The sequence below is a fragment of the Erithacus rubecula genome (assembly GCF_903797595.1).
Source record: "Erithacus rubecula genome assembly, chromosome: 10".
Lineage (NCBI taxonomy): Eukaryota > Metazoa > Chordata > Aves > Passeriformes > Muscicapidae > Erithacus > Erithacus rubecula.
The window spans coordinates 27,158,045-27,176,198 of NC_136662.1; the positions used below are offsets into that span (position 1 = coordinate 27,158,045).

General features: G+C 44.2%; 2 protein-coding genes across 2 annotated transcripts; one reads left to right on the plus strand and one right to left on the minus strand.

The window, feature by feature from the left end:
• Positions 1–905: 905 nt before the first annotated feature.
• Positions 906–12,264, minus strand: NUF2 (NUF2 component of NDC80 kinetochore complex). Its single transcript, XM_079313397.1, has 13 exons — positions 12,061–12,264; positions 11,158–11,232; positions 10,197–10,273; positions 9,988–10,049; positions 9,008–9,105; positions 8,540–8,613; positions 7,251–7,347; positions 6,266–6,328; positions 5,455–5,592; positions 4,508–4,648; positions 3,579–3,754; positions 2,027–2,162; positions 906–1,785 (listed from the first exon to the last, which is right to left on the minus strand). Exons 1-13 carry the CDS (start codon positions 12,181–12,183, stop codon positions 1,636–1,638), a joined length of 1,410 nt encoding a protein of 469 aa, XP_079169523.1. The 5' UTR covers positions 12,184–12,264; the 3' UTR covers positions 906–1,635.
• Positions 12,265–14,030: 1,766 nt separating this feature from the next.
• LRRC52 (leucine rich repeat containing 52) lies at positions 14,031–16,817 on the plus strand (the record flags this gene model as incomplete). Its single annotated transcript, XM_079314404.1, has 2 exons — positions 14,031–14,649; positions 16,552–16,817. The coding sequence occupies 2 exons, from the start codon at positions 14,031–14,033 to the stop codon at positions 16,815–16,817; spliced, it is 885 nt and encodes a 294-aa protein (XP_079170530.1).
• Positions 16,818–18,154: the final 1,337 nt, after the last annotated feature.

Here is an 18,154-nt window from a genome sequence, read left to right on the forward strand (position 1 = left end):
GAAGTACTTACCAAAACAAAAAAATTAAACTAAACCTTAAAACATTAGCTAAGGCAGAAAGATTAACAACAAATTTTAAAAAGGAAAAAACAAACCAAACAACCAAAAAACAAGGAGAAAATTTTGACTAACACTGCCCTCTTGAGGGAAAGGGAGCTGTACTGCCTCAGCTGAGCCATTCTCCCTTCCTGCTCCTCAGGCCACACTAACTCCCCCCCCCCACTGCCTTGCCATATGGTTCAAGGTGGGTAGAAGTTTTTGACAAGCAGCAGTAGGAATCAATTCACACCTAGGAATCAATTATCTCTAGATAAATCATACCTTGGTTATGTTTTATTTGTAAGTATTTTACACAAATAAGCACTGTAAAAGCTTGGAAACACAAAAGCCTAGAAACAGAGTTTTTCTTTCTTCATGAATTGCAGGATTTTATTTTACCCAAGAGCTGGTGTGGCAAAAATCTGTCTGAGAGCAGGAACCAGACTCCAGCTTTTTCTTTGTCCTGAAATTCCTCATCACTGGGATACAAAAGCATCATCTCTCTAAGAACCTTGATCTGCTGATTGGTATAATCCCCTGCAACATCCATTGGAAGTTTTTGGGAATCTCTTTCCCCAGAGCTGCTGCAATATCCAGGCTAGGGAGTGCAGCCTCCAACCAATCTTTATAAGGAAGGAGATGGTACTGATGCCTCCAGAAGGAACAAGCACCTGCTCTTCCTAACTGATTTGTTAGCACCTCCAGCTGGTAAGAGATGAAGAATAACAATTTTAAAGATGGCTTGGATCATCCTCCTCCTCTCAGCACAAAAGACTGCTCATAGCACACATTGTACATACAAAACAAAATTTTTCCACAAAATGTTCTTCCAAGTCAGTTAGGGGAGTGGAAATACCCGAGAGAAAAAGGGTTAAATATCTTTATACCAACTAGTGCAAAAAACAACATTTCAATTTTGCAAATAATGAAAACCACTGTGGCACACCAAGCACCATCACAAGTTAAGGGATAAAACATGAATCTACAGTTTTTAAGAGCATACTAACACAGAGTGATGAACGCAGAGGAGGGTTCAATACCCCCCCAAAGCAGACACAATGAGTTCAAGCACTGAGAGGGAGTATACTGTTAAGTAAAATGACAGTAAAATGATACTTCTGAGTGTTTACAGTAACAGATATTTATGATGAGAGTAATTTGGCATTTAGATGGATGCTACTGCTCTGTCAGCATTTCATCTTAATTGAATAATGGTGGTAGAGCATCACTTGTGACTGACTTATCTTGAACATTCAAGCCAGACCAAGGCTCCAGGTGTTCCCAGATCAAAGTTTGCAGAACAGTTTCTACAAATGCAGGGTTCCACCTAAAATATTAAGCAGTTTGGTGGTAGCAAGACTTGCAATATTACTTTCCAAGACCAGATGCTGACTGAAACAACAGAAGAATGTTTTCTTATCCATATCAGCAAGCTCATGACAGCAGGATCAGCCTGAAAAGCTAAATGTGTTCTGACATGGTTTTTGAGAAAGCTGGATTTGACTGGAATTATTATCCCTCCCATGCAAAGCAGAAGCTCTTGAGTTCAGGTATGAGCACGAACACAGTGAAAATGGAACACAAGTTCAGACAGGCTTAAAGAGTATTTACAGAAGACTGAAGGCTGAGCAGGCCTTCCCTTATTTCAGCAAGTTTTTCTGCCCTTGAGGCTGCAGAAGTCTTTACCGCCTTAAGGAGAGATTCATGATACTTGTCCAATACAGCCTTCAAAATTAGTTGTATTTCCTGGAAAGAGAAGATAAAGGAGGGGAAAAAAAATGCTATCAGCAAAGTTACATCTTTATCAAACACAAATGCCAAGTGAGTGGTCTGGTGGACTCAAATGATTTCAAGGGTATCTCATCCATGGCTTAAGAAGAAGCACTCACAAAACACAGAGGGGGCTGTTTAGAGGATCATTGCACTGTTGCACCACAACAGGAATGTAAGAAGATTCCTTTGAGGGGATAAAAAAAAAACACCTTACCTTGTCTTTTGCTGCTTTTTTTTCACAATCATCCTTCAGCTGCTCCATTTTGCTCTTCTGCTGTTTGATTTCCTTCCGAATTGCCATAACTTTGTCACACACAGCACCCCTCTTCTCCTTGACTTTGTTATAAAGTCTAAAGGTGACAGAAACAAAAAAGTTAGTACTGAGCCTTTGGACTCATTCCAGATTAAGCTGAAACCTACCATGAGCAAAGCTGGCATTTTACGAGCATAAAACAGCTTCCAGAAGCAATAACAATAATAAATTTACTTTCTCAGAAATTGATGTGAATTTTAAACTAGAACAACATAGGTACAAGAAGTGAAACTCATACTTAGCAGGAGCCCATGTGCACCTTCCTACCTCAAGGGAACAGTCAGGACACATTGTTTTATTCACCAGCAAAAACTCTTTTCTTAACCAAGGTCACCTCCCTTCCCCTCTTGCTTATCAAAGCATCTAATTTTATCACTCAAGGGAAATACCTGACCTATTAGAAACAGAAATTGGCAGCAACTTTTGACCAAAAGGAGCATTAGTTGATATTAATTTAGGAATGAAAACAAAGGCTAGTTTTCACAAAATCATTGAAGTTGGAAAAGACCTTAGAGATCAAGCCCAACCTATGAACACCCCCTTGTCACTTCAACCATGGCACTTGGTCTTTCCTTAAACACCTCCAGGGGCAGTGACTCCACACCACCCTGGGCAGCCCACTCCAAAGTCTAATCACCCTTTCTGTCCAGAAATTCTTCCCAATGCCTAGTCTGTTTTCCTCCCAAACAATCTCCTTTAGCTGGTACAATACACTAAGTGTCATTCTGCACACCACACAAACCTCAAGCATGACTAAATCTTACTTGACTCTCTCAGCCAAGTGCAAGAAGCTCCCTTCCATCATAGCCAATAATGCTCCATATTCCCTTTCTTATCTGTGTACAAGAAAAATTGTTCTAAAAATCAATTTTCTCCCTAACAGTTGATCACTAAGCTCACAGTGAAGCCAGGACCTTCCTGGGCTGCAGTTTGGTGCTGCCTTCAGCATATGGGAGGAAGGAAGAGAGGCTGAGAGGCTTTGATCAAATGACACTTTTCTTTTTGTTTTAGAAGCATCATGTCAGGATAATGCTCCTCAGAGATGTGAGCCCCATTTCCCCATGGGTCTCGAACATCTTTGATAATGAGCAAAAGTGGCAAGGGAAATTATGAAAAATTCATGAAAGGCAAATGGGGCTTTGTTGAAGTCTGATAAGTTAGAAAATTATCCCAATGTGACATTCTCTTTAAGAAGATAAAAGAATCAAGAATAAGCATTATAAATTAAATTAGTGCTCCAATAAAAGAATTGCTGTCAAGTCACATTGCAATTATTGATTTGAGACCCCAACTCCCTGCCTGCAGCATTACTGGTCTTCATACAGAGCTGTCCCACACTGCTCATTTTCCTTCCCCTCACTGCTAAGCTGTGTGTTTGTAGCAGACATGAACTTTGGCAGCACATAACAAAGACATAAAGCAGCATCAGGCAGAAACATCAGCTCCTCCATACTCAAGCTCAGTGCACTTGTACTGCTCAATAACTTCATGGATCTTTTTCAGCTGTATCTCAGCTGTGGCAAGTTTCTCATGTTTTGCAGTGATCACTCTCTTTCGGGCTGTTTCATCTTCCTTGGCCTTTTTCAGCTCTACCTGAGCACTCTCAAGTTGGTCCTCCAGATTTCTGGCCTAGAAGACAGAAGTATAGAAATAAATCAAATAGGGATGGGAAATTATCGAGACAGCAGACCCTGAAAATGTGTTAAGATTACAACAAGCTGGCTGCTTTTTGAAGATCTGATTGCTAACTCCTTCTCTCAATTCACTGGTCTTTATCTGATTATAAATACATCCAAATGGACAAGACCCCATCCCTCAGGATGAGTTTCAGAAGTGACTGACTCCTGCCATAGCTTTTTGCCAAGGGTAATTTGAACACATGCTGTACAAATACCCAAAAAGACTCCATACCATTTTTCAACTGCTCCTAACGACTGCATTCTCCCAAAATCTAGCAGCAAATAGAAAGGGACAGTATTGAGACAAACATTTAATCAGAGAATTTCTGGCTTAGTAATATAAATAAAGGCACTTAAGACATGACTTTTCCTGAAGTAACAATTTTTTGTTCTTTGTTTCCACTCTCAAAGCAGAAGAAGCTCAATTTCACTTTTCCCATCATTTCCTACCAACACCCCCAAGACAGTTCCAACTATTTTAGGTCAGGTTTCTATGGCAACAAAGGCTTTGACTATTCAAAGTGGTCAATAGCTAGTGCATAGTACATTACCCAGTACCCCCAGCAGCAATGTTTTACTGACGTTTTTAAGAAAGAATTTGGAAATTTAAAAAAGTGTCATTGTTTACAATGAAGAAGAAAGAGGGGAACATTGCTTAGACATCAAATTCTCCCCAACAATATATAATTTGGATAATACAAACCTCTGATGTTACACTGGCCAGTCTCTCCACATTTTCTCCCTGTATTTCCATCTTCTTTTGGTATAACTGCAATTCCACCAGGCATAATGACAGAACCTCAACTAAATCTCTATAACTTTCATATTTCTCAGTAACTTCTTGCTTTAAAGGAGAGAAAAAGACTGTCAATAAACAGCTTTAGAGTTCTTTTATATAGAATTGAGGCATATTGAACTTTGAACCCTCCCCTCATTGTTTAAAGACACTAGAAGTAATAGTTAAGAGTTAGTGAAATTAGCTCTTCACCTTGTAAAAAAATAATTTTAAAAAGGCATTTATTTGGAAGCAAAGATCTAAAGGTGACATACAAATGTTTTACACTGAATTAATCAGTAATCAGCTTTTTCCAAGAGCTTTCAGGAAAGAGAAAGCTGTAGAGTAAAGAAATTCTACACTGGAAAAACCAGTGCAAACTTCACTAATGTGTGAGCAACCACAAACCACAGAAATAAGTGGATATTATAATAAAAATATTAAAAAAAAAAAAAAAAAAGCTAGGAGGGAACACAGTGCTCAGCATATTGGTGAAGACAGCCATCAATTCCAAAAACAGTGAATGACAACAGAAGCACTATGAAGCACATGTCCTAAATCCAAAGATATTTGGGAGCTGACTAAATATTTTCTCCTCTGGAGCGCAAACAGCCAAACAGATAAAGATTCAAGAGTTGAACACTTGGTTTTACAAGTGACTGCAATCTTGCTTTTCAAAAAGTTAAAAAAAACCCATCAAAAATAAACCACCACCTCTACCACAAATCTTCAATTTTCTCTGAGGCTGTGATTTCATTTCAGACTAACCACTATCCTGCTGGTGTTTTACATCATTCAAGAAGCAGTTCTAGATGATGACAGTCCATGCTTTTTCTAACAGAACACTTTCTTGTGTGGACAGAGGAAAACCTCACCTGACATCTCTTCAATTTCTTAATATTCTCTTTCATCAGCTCATTGTAATTTTTCCCTTCTTCTGGATTCTCCACAATTTTGGATTTCAGCTGCTCTTGTTCTTCTTTTAAGGCACTCATAGACACTTTACACTCATTCTAGTTAAAGGGACAAACACTTTCAATATTAGTGATTAGGTGAACAAAGAGGAATTGTGTAGCAAAGTTTGCCATGATCTTAAGGCTAGACAGGTTCTTTGGTGTGTAGTCATTCCTCATTAGGAAGTTCTAAAATTAAATTATTCTAAACAGCGTTAACATTCCAAATCAAAGCAATTAACATCCCATTTTGCTTCCCAGATTTGCTTACAGGGGTGCACAAGACCAGCAGTTAACTGGTATTTTCCACAAAGAGGCTGCCAGCTAACTCTGGAATGGTTTGGGTTGGAAAGGTCCTCAAGGATCATCTCATTCCAACCCCCTGCCATGGCAGGGACACCTCCCACTAGACCAGGCTGCTCCAAGCCCCATCCAGCCTGGCATATGGCCAGCAGCCCTCTCCCTCAGAACTCCTGACCCAGGGATACTGAGGCAGTGACTGCAGCATTCCAGAGCCAGACCTATTACCCAGGAGAAGAGCAAGTTTTCTTTTCCTTTCCTCCTGTTCTGTCTCATTAGCCCCCTCTATGCATGCAAGGTAAACCCACAGCACCTCAGGTCCAGATTTCTAGTGATTTAATTCCAAGAATAATCTGATCCTAGAAAGAGAGATGATCTCTCAGTTAATCTGAGATGGAAACTGCAGCCAGCACCCACACAGAGGTGTACTCACCAGTGTTTGGGTTTTCTCAGCAATATCAGCCTTCTTTTGAGAAATCACTTCTTGCAAAGCTGCCTAAAAAACAAATTAAAAAAAAAAAAAAAAAAAAAGCATCAAGCTTTCAACAAGCATCTCTACAGCTGCTACCTGCCTTATCCTCCTATCACAGATCTGTCCACAGGAGAAATCCCATTTATGGGGATCTTTGGAGTGCCATAACCACCAGACAAAACTGCAGTCTGTAAGATTTCAAAGACAAGAAAGGAGAATATTGTCACTAAAGCCATTGGAAGCACTGGAGATGCAGCCAGCAGTGGCTAACTGGGAATAGGAGATTGTCCATCCCTATTCTCACTGGCCCTGGCAGTTATTACACCCCCACAACTTCCTTTGCCAAGGGCCCTGTTCTTCAGTGGAAAAATATAATTTTATATAAGGTCCCAAATAATAGTCAAGCACAAGGTTAATAACGTTAATAATAGAAACATGACTTAGCAAAACAAATCCTGACCACACATTATTTTCTTCCTCCCAAAGGAGTTAAAAATGTTATCTATGAGACCTGAGAAGCAAGTTTCCACTGCTGAAAAGTTACCCCTACTCTTTTTGCCAAACATTGTCTTGGGTGACCCTTCTTAGGCCTCATTTCTTGCCACAGCTCACCTCCAGTTCCAATTATTTGAATTCAAATGGAAAACAAAGAGGAACATCCCTCTGTTCCTGCTTGGAAGTGTGATGTGCATCTCCCAGGTCATTGCAGAAATGCATTTCAAAACAAGAGTCAACTCTACTTTTATATTCCCCAAGTCCGATTTAAAACACTTTTCACATTCCTTACAGTGAAACAAAGAGGGGTCCAACACCATTTTGCTAAAATGGCCATTGTTTTAAACCAGGAAAGTCCCTTTTCTCCACTGGGTTAGAGGAAAGGGAATGAAATCAAGAGAGGTGAGGAAGCCATAGCAGCTTTCCAGAGAAATGGAGAACCAGATCCTACTTGTTTCCGACGATAATCCTGCCTCAGCAGCTGCTCCAGCTCCCGAATGTTCTCTGTGAGCTGCTTGACCTCTGCCTCATGTTCAACTGGGACTGTGCTGAGGGAAAAATAAAGATATTGGGCAGTTTCAGCATCATTACAGTCCAGTCAGAGTGCAGTAGATAAAACAATCACCGTCTCCACAGAGTTTACAGCCAGAGCAAGACAGTCTCAAATTAATACATCTTGTTTTTCTTTGCTTGTAAAATTTTGCAGTTCAAGCATAATCTGTTTTGGCAAGAAGTGGCACAAACTTAGAGGACTAAGTTTAAAGATTGTGTTAAGCAAAGCATGAAAGTACAACACTCCTACCAATTTTGGTGGTGACTTTCATTTATGAAATTTGCATATTACCTGTCATATAAATAGCTTATATTAATGTAGACCTATCCCAGCTAGAGAACCCCCTGTGTAGCACACACCAAGAGTAGCTGTCAGGAAAAAAAAAAAAAAAAACACTTTGTTTTGAAAGCTCTCTTGGAAACCAGCCATTTCTTCATCCTATTATCCACAAGCAAAAACAAAACTTAATGGTGCAAAGACACAGGCAGTAGGGCTAAATGGCCTGAAACAGAGATTGTGGCAAACATGTCATATAAGTAAGGGAGACAACTTTACTCATCTACTAAGTTAAAGATGGGCTTCCTCCAGCTGATTGAGGGATAAAGACACATCACTAAAAGCTAACTAAAATGAAAAAGTCTCAACCTAGCTCCCCACATACAGATACAGGATTTGCTCAATGCAACCATACACTGTAAAAATGTTTTTTTTCCCTCTGCCAGCAGAGAATAAACACTCCCAGCTCCCTCAGCTGCCCTTCACCAGACTTGTGCTCCAGACCCTTCCCACTTCATTGCCCTTTTCTGGACACACTCAATGTCCCTCTTGCAGTGAGGGGCCCAGAACTGGATGCAGCACTCAGGGTATGGCCTCACCAGGGCCCAGCACAGGGGGGTGGGTCACTGCCCTGGCCCTGCCGGCCACACTGGCTGATGCAGGCCAGGTGCCACTGGCCTCCTTGGTCACTGGGCAAACTGTTGGATCTTGTTCAGCTGCTGCCAACCAGCACCCCCAGGGCCTTTTCTGCTGGGCCACATTCCAGTCCCTCTTCCCCAAGCCTGTAGCATTGAACCAAGTTATTATGACCCAAGAATGGGGCTCTGCATTCAGACTTGAGCTGGCCCACTGATCCAGCCTGAGCAGGAAAGGCAAGCAGTACATCTCATGGTGGTTTTCCTCACACTCACTTCAGTTTCTCCATCTTCAGTGCTGCATCCCGATTCACAGCCTCCAGGCGCTGGATTTTCTCAATAGCTGATTTCTGCAAGTTAAAGATTTAATTTTAAAAACTGTAGTTTCTCTCTGGGCTTCTATTGGAGCCTTGCTCATCCCACGAAATGAACTATCTCTGAACAACTGAGACATTCAGAACAGAAGCCACCTACAACTGCTGCACCAACTTTTCTCAAAATGATACTAGGAGTCAATCCTTCACTTACCAGACTAAAGCATCCAATAAGTTATTGGGGAAAAAAAAATAAATAAAACTTTCAGTAATATCCCAAGTAATAATCAGTACCTCCCTGAATTGCTACATTTAACATCCAATATGTTACATCATCCTGAAGTTAAACCACAAACTTCATGCACCTAGGTCAAGGTTAATATCAATTCAACTTTACAGGTATTTGGAATAAAGCAGCATTCAATCTTACATATTCCAGTTGTAGCACCAGGTAGGCTGTATGCTTGGATTTCATGAAGTTCACAAAGTTGAGCATGCCACTCAAGAAGCGAGCAGTCCTCTTTACCTCTGAAACAGGAATTGCAAGAGCTCACTGAGCTGATTTCCAACAAAAAAATTGGGCCAACCATAATTCAAGGGAGACAGAAATTACAAATCTAACAATCTAAATTTGTTCTTCCCCCACTTAGCTTACAAAGATTTCAGACTACACAAAAACTAGCACCAAGCTGGTTACCAGCACTTAGCAATTCTGTGTAATTTAACAAATGAATAATGGCACCTGGGAGAAAAGGCTGTTAAAACACAGCCTCCCATTCAAACAGAAGCCAGGGAGTAAGAGTGTCAATCTTGAACTACAGCTCTGAAGAGGGAACCTCTCTGTAGCTATCAGCAGAACTGAAGGCAGCAATTTGAACTGCAGGGACTTTTTGGCTTTATTCCAAGCAAACTTTCTGAAAGATGATTAAAACGCTTTGAATGTTTTAGACAAGACAGATCCAGAAGTGAAAGTGTTCTTCAGAGCAGCTTTTTCCAAGCTGTCTGTGTTGGGGCAGAATCACCACTATTGGGTATTGACAAGAGTGGAGCACAGGTATCAGCATGAGAAATCCTAAAGCACTCCTGAGCTGTCAGGGTGATTTTCATCACCAGCTATTATTACACTGCTCTAAGTGTGTCACAAGCCAATCTCCAGACCAGCAATTCAACAGATTTATAGCATTTAAAACTGCCCTCAGTTACTGACCTGCACCAGCCCAGATAAGGAATAAGAACTGCTCACTAGAACCAGAACTCTTCAAGAGTCACAAGAGCAGCAGGAAGTCAAGGACACTTCTCCACACTAGATGCCTCTCTGGTTATGCCCAAGGAGAAAAAACATCTGGAATACCAAGCAACACCCAGCACCTCAGGAAACACAAACATAAGGATTACAAGGCACTTGCTTACTTGGGCTCAAAACATCAGCAAATTGGAAGTCGCTAATCCCCCACATGGGCAGCAAGTGCTCCCTGCAAAGAAAACAAAACACAACCTCAGCTGCAGTGACCATGGCTTAGGTTTTGTTCTTGCCCTGTACCCATATGCTACAAAACAAATCCTGTCCTCTCATCCCAGAACATCCCCTAACAAGCACAAGACAAGCATCTTCTACTTACAAACGAATATACAAATTGCAGAGAGGTAGAAAGCCTTCATAGATCTCTGGGTATATTATGTCAATGTTGAGTGGCATCTAAAGAGTAGAAACAGAGTTGGTGCATAAGTAGAGAATACTTAAAACAAAAATTATGCAGCATTTTCCACTGCATAAAGATTAAAAACACTGAGGATGATCTTCCCATCCACAGGGAAGCATGTTAAAGGCTGGGAAATGTCATCAGATTAATCAGCACACTATTTTAAGGGTAAACTTTGGCTGGAAAAGACAAAAATACAGTAATTACTAAAGCAGCAACACTACAAACTCTGGAACTCAATATAAATGCTGTTTTAATTTGCTCATAACTTGTGCAGCACAACAATCTCTGCATTACACATATACCAGCAAGAAGTTCCTTCTTTAAACACCCCAAAATTGACACACTCAACTGCTTCATGAAAAAGTCAGGAAGAGAATACTGTGGTACACTGTCTCCTTTCTCTGACATGCTAAACTCACAGCACAGCACGGCAACTGATGCCACTGTCGGGGAAGAACAGAGTTACCTCATGCACATAATACTCTTCTCTTTCAGTTTATCCAGAAATGCCAAGAAACAAAACCATTTACTCTCACATTCAAGGATCAATTCTTGCCTAACAGGGGGAGTAAATAAATTGTTAGCCAATTTAGGTATCATCCTCTCCTCACTTTCCTCTCAGTTAATGGAGGAGTGGAGATGATCAAATATCAAAACCAACAATTACATGCCCTTCAGATCAGTCCAACCTCCTCCAGCCACGGCCAAAGGCAGGAGCCCAGTATGGATTTTCAAGGCATGGTGTCCCTCCAAAAGCTTGTCCAGTCCCTCCTGGACCTTACAGACATTTCTGGAACCCTTAACATCCCAAAGAACAGGTAGAGTCCAATATTCTTTTCCTTTCACATCCCAGCACCCCTGCCACAGGCAGCCCTACCATGTAGATGTCCTCCAGTTGGATCCTAGACACTTTCTGCAGGATTCTTAGGTAAATCAGGTGTAAAATGTCATTCTGCAGGAAGAGAGGACATGAATCAGTATTCCATCTGTTTAATTAACAGACCAGGCCATGAAAGCATTCAGCTTTTAAATCATAAACACATGATTTCACCAAGCCACCACGACAACCAGGTTTAACTTTCCAACGTTTTGCAGTTCAAGCATTACTTGCTGATAATTGAGTATGAAGGGGCAGCAGTCAGCTCAGGCAACTACAGCCCTGACTGTGTATGTCAGGCACTGGTTGCCTTACACTGCTGCTCGCTGAGAACTTTCCAAACCAAGCAATGCCAGAAACCTAAAATAAAAGTCACAGGAATTATAATCCTGTAGCAACCAGTGCCCTTCACGAGATCATTAAAATGAAAAGGAAAAAAAAAATCACTTACAAGCCAAACAGATTTTCATTTATGGCATGATAATTTTGCTTTTTAGAAACCATCTAAACAAGAAGGCTCAAACAAGCAATAACAACACCAGGAATCACTCGGAGACATCAATTCCACTTCAAAGCCGCTTTTTTCCGTCGACGACACTCACTAACACCAGTGATGAAAGGGGGTGAAGCAGGGAGGGGTTTAAAATCAGGACTTGGTTTAAAAGCACTAAGTAGATCGGGCAAAACGTTGGATCTAAATATGGTGACTATTTTTACCCAGTTCCCACAGAACTGAGGAAGACAGGCCGTGTGCTGTGGTGTCACCACGGCGCCCCGAGACTGCTCCGATCCCACCCCGGCCCCGTTCCGCCCAACCCCGCGGTTCCTCGGGCCGGCCCAGCGCGTCCGTCCCACACGGCAGCGAGCGGGGCCCGGAGCCGCCCCGCGCCTCCCCTCACGCACCCTGAGGTTGCTGAACAGATCTTCCTTGACCAGGTTCCGGGCCTCGGCGCCCTCCAGAACGTTGGTGCGGACGAGGGTGATGATCTCGTCGGGGGTGCAGCGGGGAAAGGTCATGATCTCCATGGCGGCGGCGGAGCCACAGCAGTGGCGGGGACACGGCGATGGCGGGGACAGCGATGCGCACCCGCTGCTTGAATCCGCCGCGCCCCGCCCCCGCCCCCTCGCTAACCTATCAGAAGCCGTGTCGTCATTAGGGGGCGGGGCAGGGCGCGTTCCCGCTCTCTCCCAGCCTATCCGCGGCCGCGCTGTGCCCGTGGGCGTGGTTTGGAAGGCACCGCCCGCTGCGGCCGTTGGCCGTGTGGGTGGCGTGAGGCAGTCGCGCCTGACGGAACCGAAGGGACGCGGCTGCCACGGCCTCTGGGAAAGTCATAAAATCGCTGTCAGGAGCGTTAAAGCTCACCTAGTTTTCCCTCTGCCATGGGCAGTGTGATAATTGACAAATGATTCGTGTTAATCATAGAAGTTTTGGAGTTTGTGTAAACCAGAATACTTAAAATAAGAAAAGAACATGGACCTAGATAAAGGGAAATACATGATTAAACCCACTCTGTTTAAATCCACCTGTTACGAATATTGTGTATACCAGTTTGTAAAGAAAAAAAAAAAAGGGGGGTTTTCTATAGTCTGAAAGGTTTTTTTGCAGAATCAGATTTCCTGCCTTTGTGTAATCAATCACAAACTATCTGCTAAAGATCAGACTTCCCACTTCTGTTTTTTGTCTGCCAAAACCAGATGGTTACATGACCAATTGTCCCAAGAGCTGTCCCACTGAAGTTTGGAAGTTTCTTCGACCACCACTGCTTACCTTGCAGAATTACTACAACAAAGCAATAACAATTATTGATTACTACAAGGAAAATCATCCTATAAAAATGAGCTGCAAACCGAGTTCAGTGGAAGTGTGGAGTGGGCGGTGACCCCTCACGTTTTCCCCAGTGCTGCTTGCTCTGTCTATATAAAGTAAAGCAATCGAAATTTCACTGAATATCGAGACTTTGTTTCTCACGTATAACAGCACGGACACCTTCCACTATCCCAGGTTGCTCCAAGCCCTGTCTAGCCTGGCCTTGGATTCTTCCAGGGATGGGGCAGCCACAGCGTCTCGGAGCAACCCCTGCCTCATCACCTTCCCAGGGGAGATTTCTCCCTAACATCCACTCTAAACCTGCTCTCTGTCCGTTTAAAGCCACTCTTCCTTGTTGTTTCACTATCTGCCTGTGTAATGAGTCGCTCTTTCTCTTTTCCAAAAGCCCTCTAGGTGAGGTGTCCCCAGAATCTTCTCCAGGCTGCACACCCCCGAAACAGCCTGTCCCCACACCAGAGTTGCTCCAGCCCTCTGACCATCTTCATGGTCCCTCTGGACTTGCTCCAACAATTCTGCCGGGATCCCCAGACCTGGACACACTAGTCCCAGACGGGATAAAACCTCCTGGCTACTGAAAGTAGACAATGCCAGGCCAGCACTCCTCCACAACACTCTCGCCTAACCAGTACCACCTCTTGCAGTGTGACACCATTTCTGACAAAATTCGGGCTGTTCGCACTCTCCCACAAAGTTCCCATGCTCCCATGTCGTGCACAGCTCCCCAGCTGGAAGCAGGTCAGCAAGGTCACAGCACTGTCCCTGAAAACAGGCAGCTTCTGCAAGCCACTGACATCACCGAGGTGTCACCTGGCACCGAGTGTGAGACAGAGACGCTGCAGCCACTGTTCCGCACTTGCCCATGTAAAAGCCAGGCTCGGTTTCCAGCTGGGCACTGTGCCAAGGGTTCAGGTGAGCCACGGACACAAAGTGCTTCCCCACAGCCCCGCAGCAGGACACCTCCTCGGTATGGCTGGGAGAGCAGTGCAGCTTCCACAGGGCTGCTTGCAGTCCACCAAGAGCTAAGCAGCCTGGAAGGTCTCAAACCATGTCTCCTTCAGGTAGACCATGGTCCCTGAGCCTCGTGTTTCTTTTGGGCATGGCATCAGAGGGTTTCAGCTGCCCCAGCAGGTGTAGCTGTCAGTACCTGGAGGTGAACTGCACCGGGCAGCAGTTGCAGGAGTTCCCTGTGGACATCCCTCTGGACACCAGGCAGCTGATTCTGGCAGCAAACAACATCTCGTACCTGCCGGCACTGGAACTGAGCTTCCTGGCTGATTTGGTCTATCTGGACTGCAGAAAGAACCTCCTGGGGGATGACCTGGATTTCACTTTCATTGGCGTGGCCAAGCTTGTCTATCTGGACCTTAGCTTCAATAACCTCACACAGGTCACCTTCAGCACCTTCTCCCACCTCCTCAGCCTGGTGGTGCTGAAGATCTCGGACAATCCCAACCTTGTGGCCATCGAGAAGGATGCTTTTGCCAACAACACCTGGCTGAGGCACCTGGATGTGAGCCGGACGGGTTTAACCTTCCTGGACACCAGCACCGTCCGGGACTTGGCCAATCTGAGGCTTCTGGGGCTCAGTGACAACCTGTGGCACTGCAACTGTTCCTTTTTGGACTTCATCACCTGGATGATGGAGAGCGATGTGCATTTTCCAGGTGAGGGCTGTGTGAGCACAGATCTGTGTGGAACAGAGAGAGCCCTCTGTTCTCTTTCTCAGAAGTTCAGTTCACAGGGCTGTGCCACTGCATGTCAGTGTGGGCGCCATTTTCTGCTGTCACACAAAGCAGGGATGGGAGCAGAAGAGTCCCACTTGTTCACATCCCCAGGGCAGCCAGGGAGGTGCAGGCTGTAGCTGGGACACTGCTGCTTCCCTAAAACACCTGGATCCAGCCTCAGGTATCCCTGTACCTGCACAGCACCCCATGGCTGCAGCACCAAGAAGCAAGGAACCCAACACAGTTCCAGGGAGATGTGCACTGGGAAAATCATTGCTCTGAATTTCCTGCCTTGTCTCCACCCCAAAATCAGCTGCTGCCCATCATATTGAGAGATTCTGTAACTGGGCCTTGGAGAAGCCGAGGCATCGTAATCACCAGTTTTCCCATAGAAGCACTGTCCCAAGGGGGATGTTTTGCTTTGCAGCTGCAGCACATGGACTTAGTTTTTCCAGACTGGAAAGACACAGCATACATGAACGAGGAAAGCTTTGGTTTCAGTAATGCAGGGCACAATGGTGAGAGAGAGCTGCAAGAGAGAAATTGGTTGAGAAAGTCTGTCCACTGAATAAGAAAGGGCCACAAAAGAGCCCAAGGGAAAAAAAGGGAAGGGCAATTAGAAGCTGGTGTTTGGACAGAATTAAATTAAAGACATCTCAGATCTTTATCACATGTAGTAAGCTCCTTATAGACAATAAAGGGTTGCTTCTTTTTTTCCACATACAGGCAATTATGGAGCAGTGGAATAAAGTACAGCTCTCAGCAGTGAGATTGGAGATAACCCACTGAACCCTGCAACAGGAGAATAAAGCTCATTGCAGGCTGTTGAGGAGGGGAGGAGCAGGAAAGGCAGCCTTAAACTGAGGGTTATTCCAGGCCAAAGAGGTACTAGGACAGAGTCCTGGAATCTGCTGCAAGCAGACCCCAGCAAGGCTCTTGACCTTCAGAAATGTCTGTGCATCAGAGTTTTGAACTCAGCCTGGAGGCTGACACCAAGCTGCCCAAGTTTGGATGGATTTAGGTAACAGAGAGATAAAAGTGCTCGTTTTACTCAGGACCAGGAGCGAGATCAGCATGAACAACATCACTCAATCATGTACAACAGAGTGTTGCAATAAAACCCCCCCATGCCTTGTTCCCCTCCACCACTCCCACTCCATCCCATACATTGAGCAGTGCCCACCTGTGGCTCCCTTTCCCTCAGGCTATTCCATCCTGTCCATCAAGCAGTGCCCAGCCCGTGCCCACCATGGTGATCATGTCTGTGAGGTCCAAAACCTGCAGAGGAAGGACAGGGCCATGGCTGAGGGCACACCCCACACCACATTCACTAACTTGAAAGGGAGCAGGCAGCATCTGTTTTATCACTGCAGATATTGCAATGTGGCAGGATATGGTTGTTATTTCAGTGGAACTGAATCATTGATGAGTTGCCTCTGCTTTTCTCACAGATCAGGTAAGGCTGTGCCTGACTGCAAAACACCCTCATTGTCAAACGCTCAGCAGCCTCATTAATCCAGCATAATTTAGGCTGTATCACTTCAGAAGGTGTTTGAAATTTAAAAATCAACAAACACAGGTGCTCTTATATGAAGATGAAAGTGCTCAATCAGCAGAGATGAGCAGGGCAGGGACAGCAGTTTGCCACAGTGGCATAATCCAGCGGGAAATATTATCCTATGAAGCCAACACTGCAAAAAACATACTGGCAACCTGGGAATTGTGCTTTGGCAAGGGGTTACCACAGGTTTGGCATGAGTTTGGCTGTCATATTTTAATAATTTTAATTCATTAAATTATGGGACAGGCTAGAGAGTTCTGCTTCTGCTCGTCTCTCTGCAGATGCTGACAACATCACCTGCTACACCCCAGCAGGCCTGCGTGCCCTGAGGATGCCAGCAGCAGAGGCACAGCTCCACTCCAGCTGCCTGACCCAGCTGCACAAGCAGGATTATGTCTTTCTGTGCCTTGTTGGCTTCTGCATATTCCTTGCTGGCACCATGGCAGCCTGGCTGGCCGGCGTCTGCGCTGTCGTCTATGAGGCCCATGCCTCAAAGGGAGAGGAGGAGGAGGAGGAGGAGGAGGAGGAGGAAGACACAGCCACTTAGGATCAGCCCTTCCTGCCCAATTTCCCATGTGGTCCCACCCTAATTTTTTTTTTCTTTTTTTTTGGAAGTGAAATAAAACTGCAAGAGAAGGAAGTATGTGTGCTCCAGTTTCCCTTGCTGCTCTATACCCAGACTTCTGCCACTGGGACTCAGGTTACTGGCAAAATATTTATTTTAGAGAGGTGTGAGAGGTGTGCACAGTATCAGGAATTTCCACTTCCACCCTGCCTGGAGACCACAGAAGAGTAGGGACATAAGACTGGCTTGAAAAGATACTGAAATATGGGAAATGTTCTGGCACTGTGCTGTAGCCAAGGAGGTCATCAGGCCCTTCCTGGCCAAAAAGCCCAGCAGGGCTTACTGGGATCAGCCTACATAGCTGGAGTCCCAGGGAATTACTGGATTGCTGGAGGCTCAGGGAATCCAAGAACTTCCTACTGTGGAAAGACAAAGAGATTAAAACCAAGATTTTTAGGAGCCCAGTATCCCGTTGGTTCTTCCTTTCTTTCCCATTATAATGGTGACAGCAGAAGAAGCCTCTGGGCTCCTGCAGAGCAGACCACCTGTGCCTCCACTGTTGTACGAACATTTACAGAACTGGAAAGTGCAGCTCTGCTTTTCTGTCACATAACCCTAAAACTGGAATGTTTTATAAACTAAAAATACTTACACGCTCTCCAAATATTCTTGGAAATGGGTTGTGTGTCCATACCGAAGTGTCAGAGTTACATCTACAGGGAGATGTAAGATCCTTGCCAAGGGAAGTATCTGCTTACATGAGCCAGCACAGCAGCTCCAGGTGTGAAACACCAGCTACTTCAACCAACACTGCAGGGTCTGCTGAGATAACAGGGGAAACCAGGAGATTTCAGCAAGCACAGTGTGAATTACCAAACTTAGAGCCATTAGACTGCGAATCAAAGCTGAGAGCTCTTAGCTATAATGGGTATGGCAAAGAGGGTGCTATGTTAAATTTAGCAGCAATTTATTAAAAACAGTTGTATATTAATGAACACGATCAAAATATATTAGTTACAGAAATTTGAATAAATACAAAATTTAGCAGTAATTTAGTATAATACAGGTTTGGTTTGGTTGAATAAAGCATAAGCAAAACCGACTGGGGGCACGGGGAGGGCCAAATCAGTCAAGCTAAAAATCTCACTTATATACTGTTTACTAATGCATATTAATACAGAATCTTCTAGAAAGCTCCTCCTCGTTTCTGTTCCTAAAATCTACCTTACATGTTGCACATGCCTCACCAGTGGTCGGGGGTCTCTCGTCCTTTCGGGATTCGTTTCCGATGAAGGCTCTGGGTCTTCCTCAGTGTTTGA

Coding starts and splice junctions, on each gene's coding strand:
- NUF2 (XM_079313397.1), bottom strand. CDS start 12,183: ATGGAGATCATGACCTTTCCCCGCTGCACCCCCGACGAGATCATCACC. Junction 6,329..7,250: donor AGGATTATCGTCGGAAACAA/GTAGGATCTGGT, acceptor TTTGTTTTTTAG/GCAGCTTTGCAAGAAGTGAT. Junction 2,163..3,578: donor TACAAGTGCACTGAGCTTGA/GTATGGAGGAGC, acceptor TGTCACCTTTAG/ACTTTATAACAAAGTCAAGG.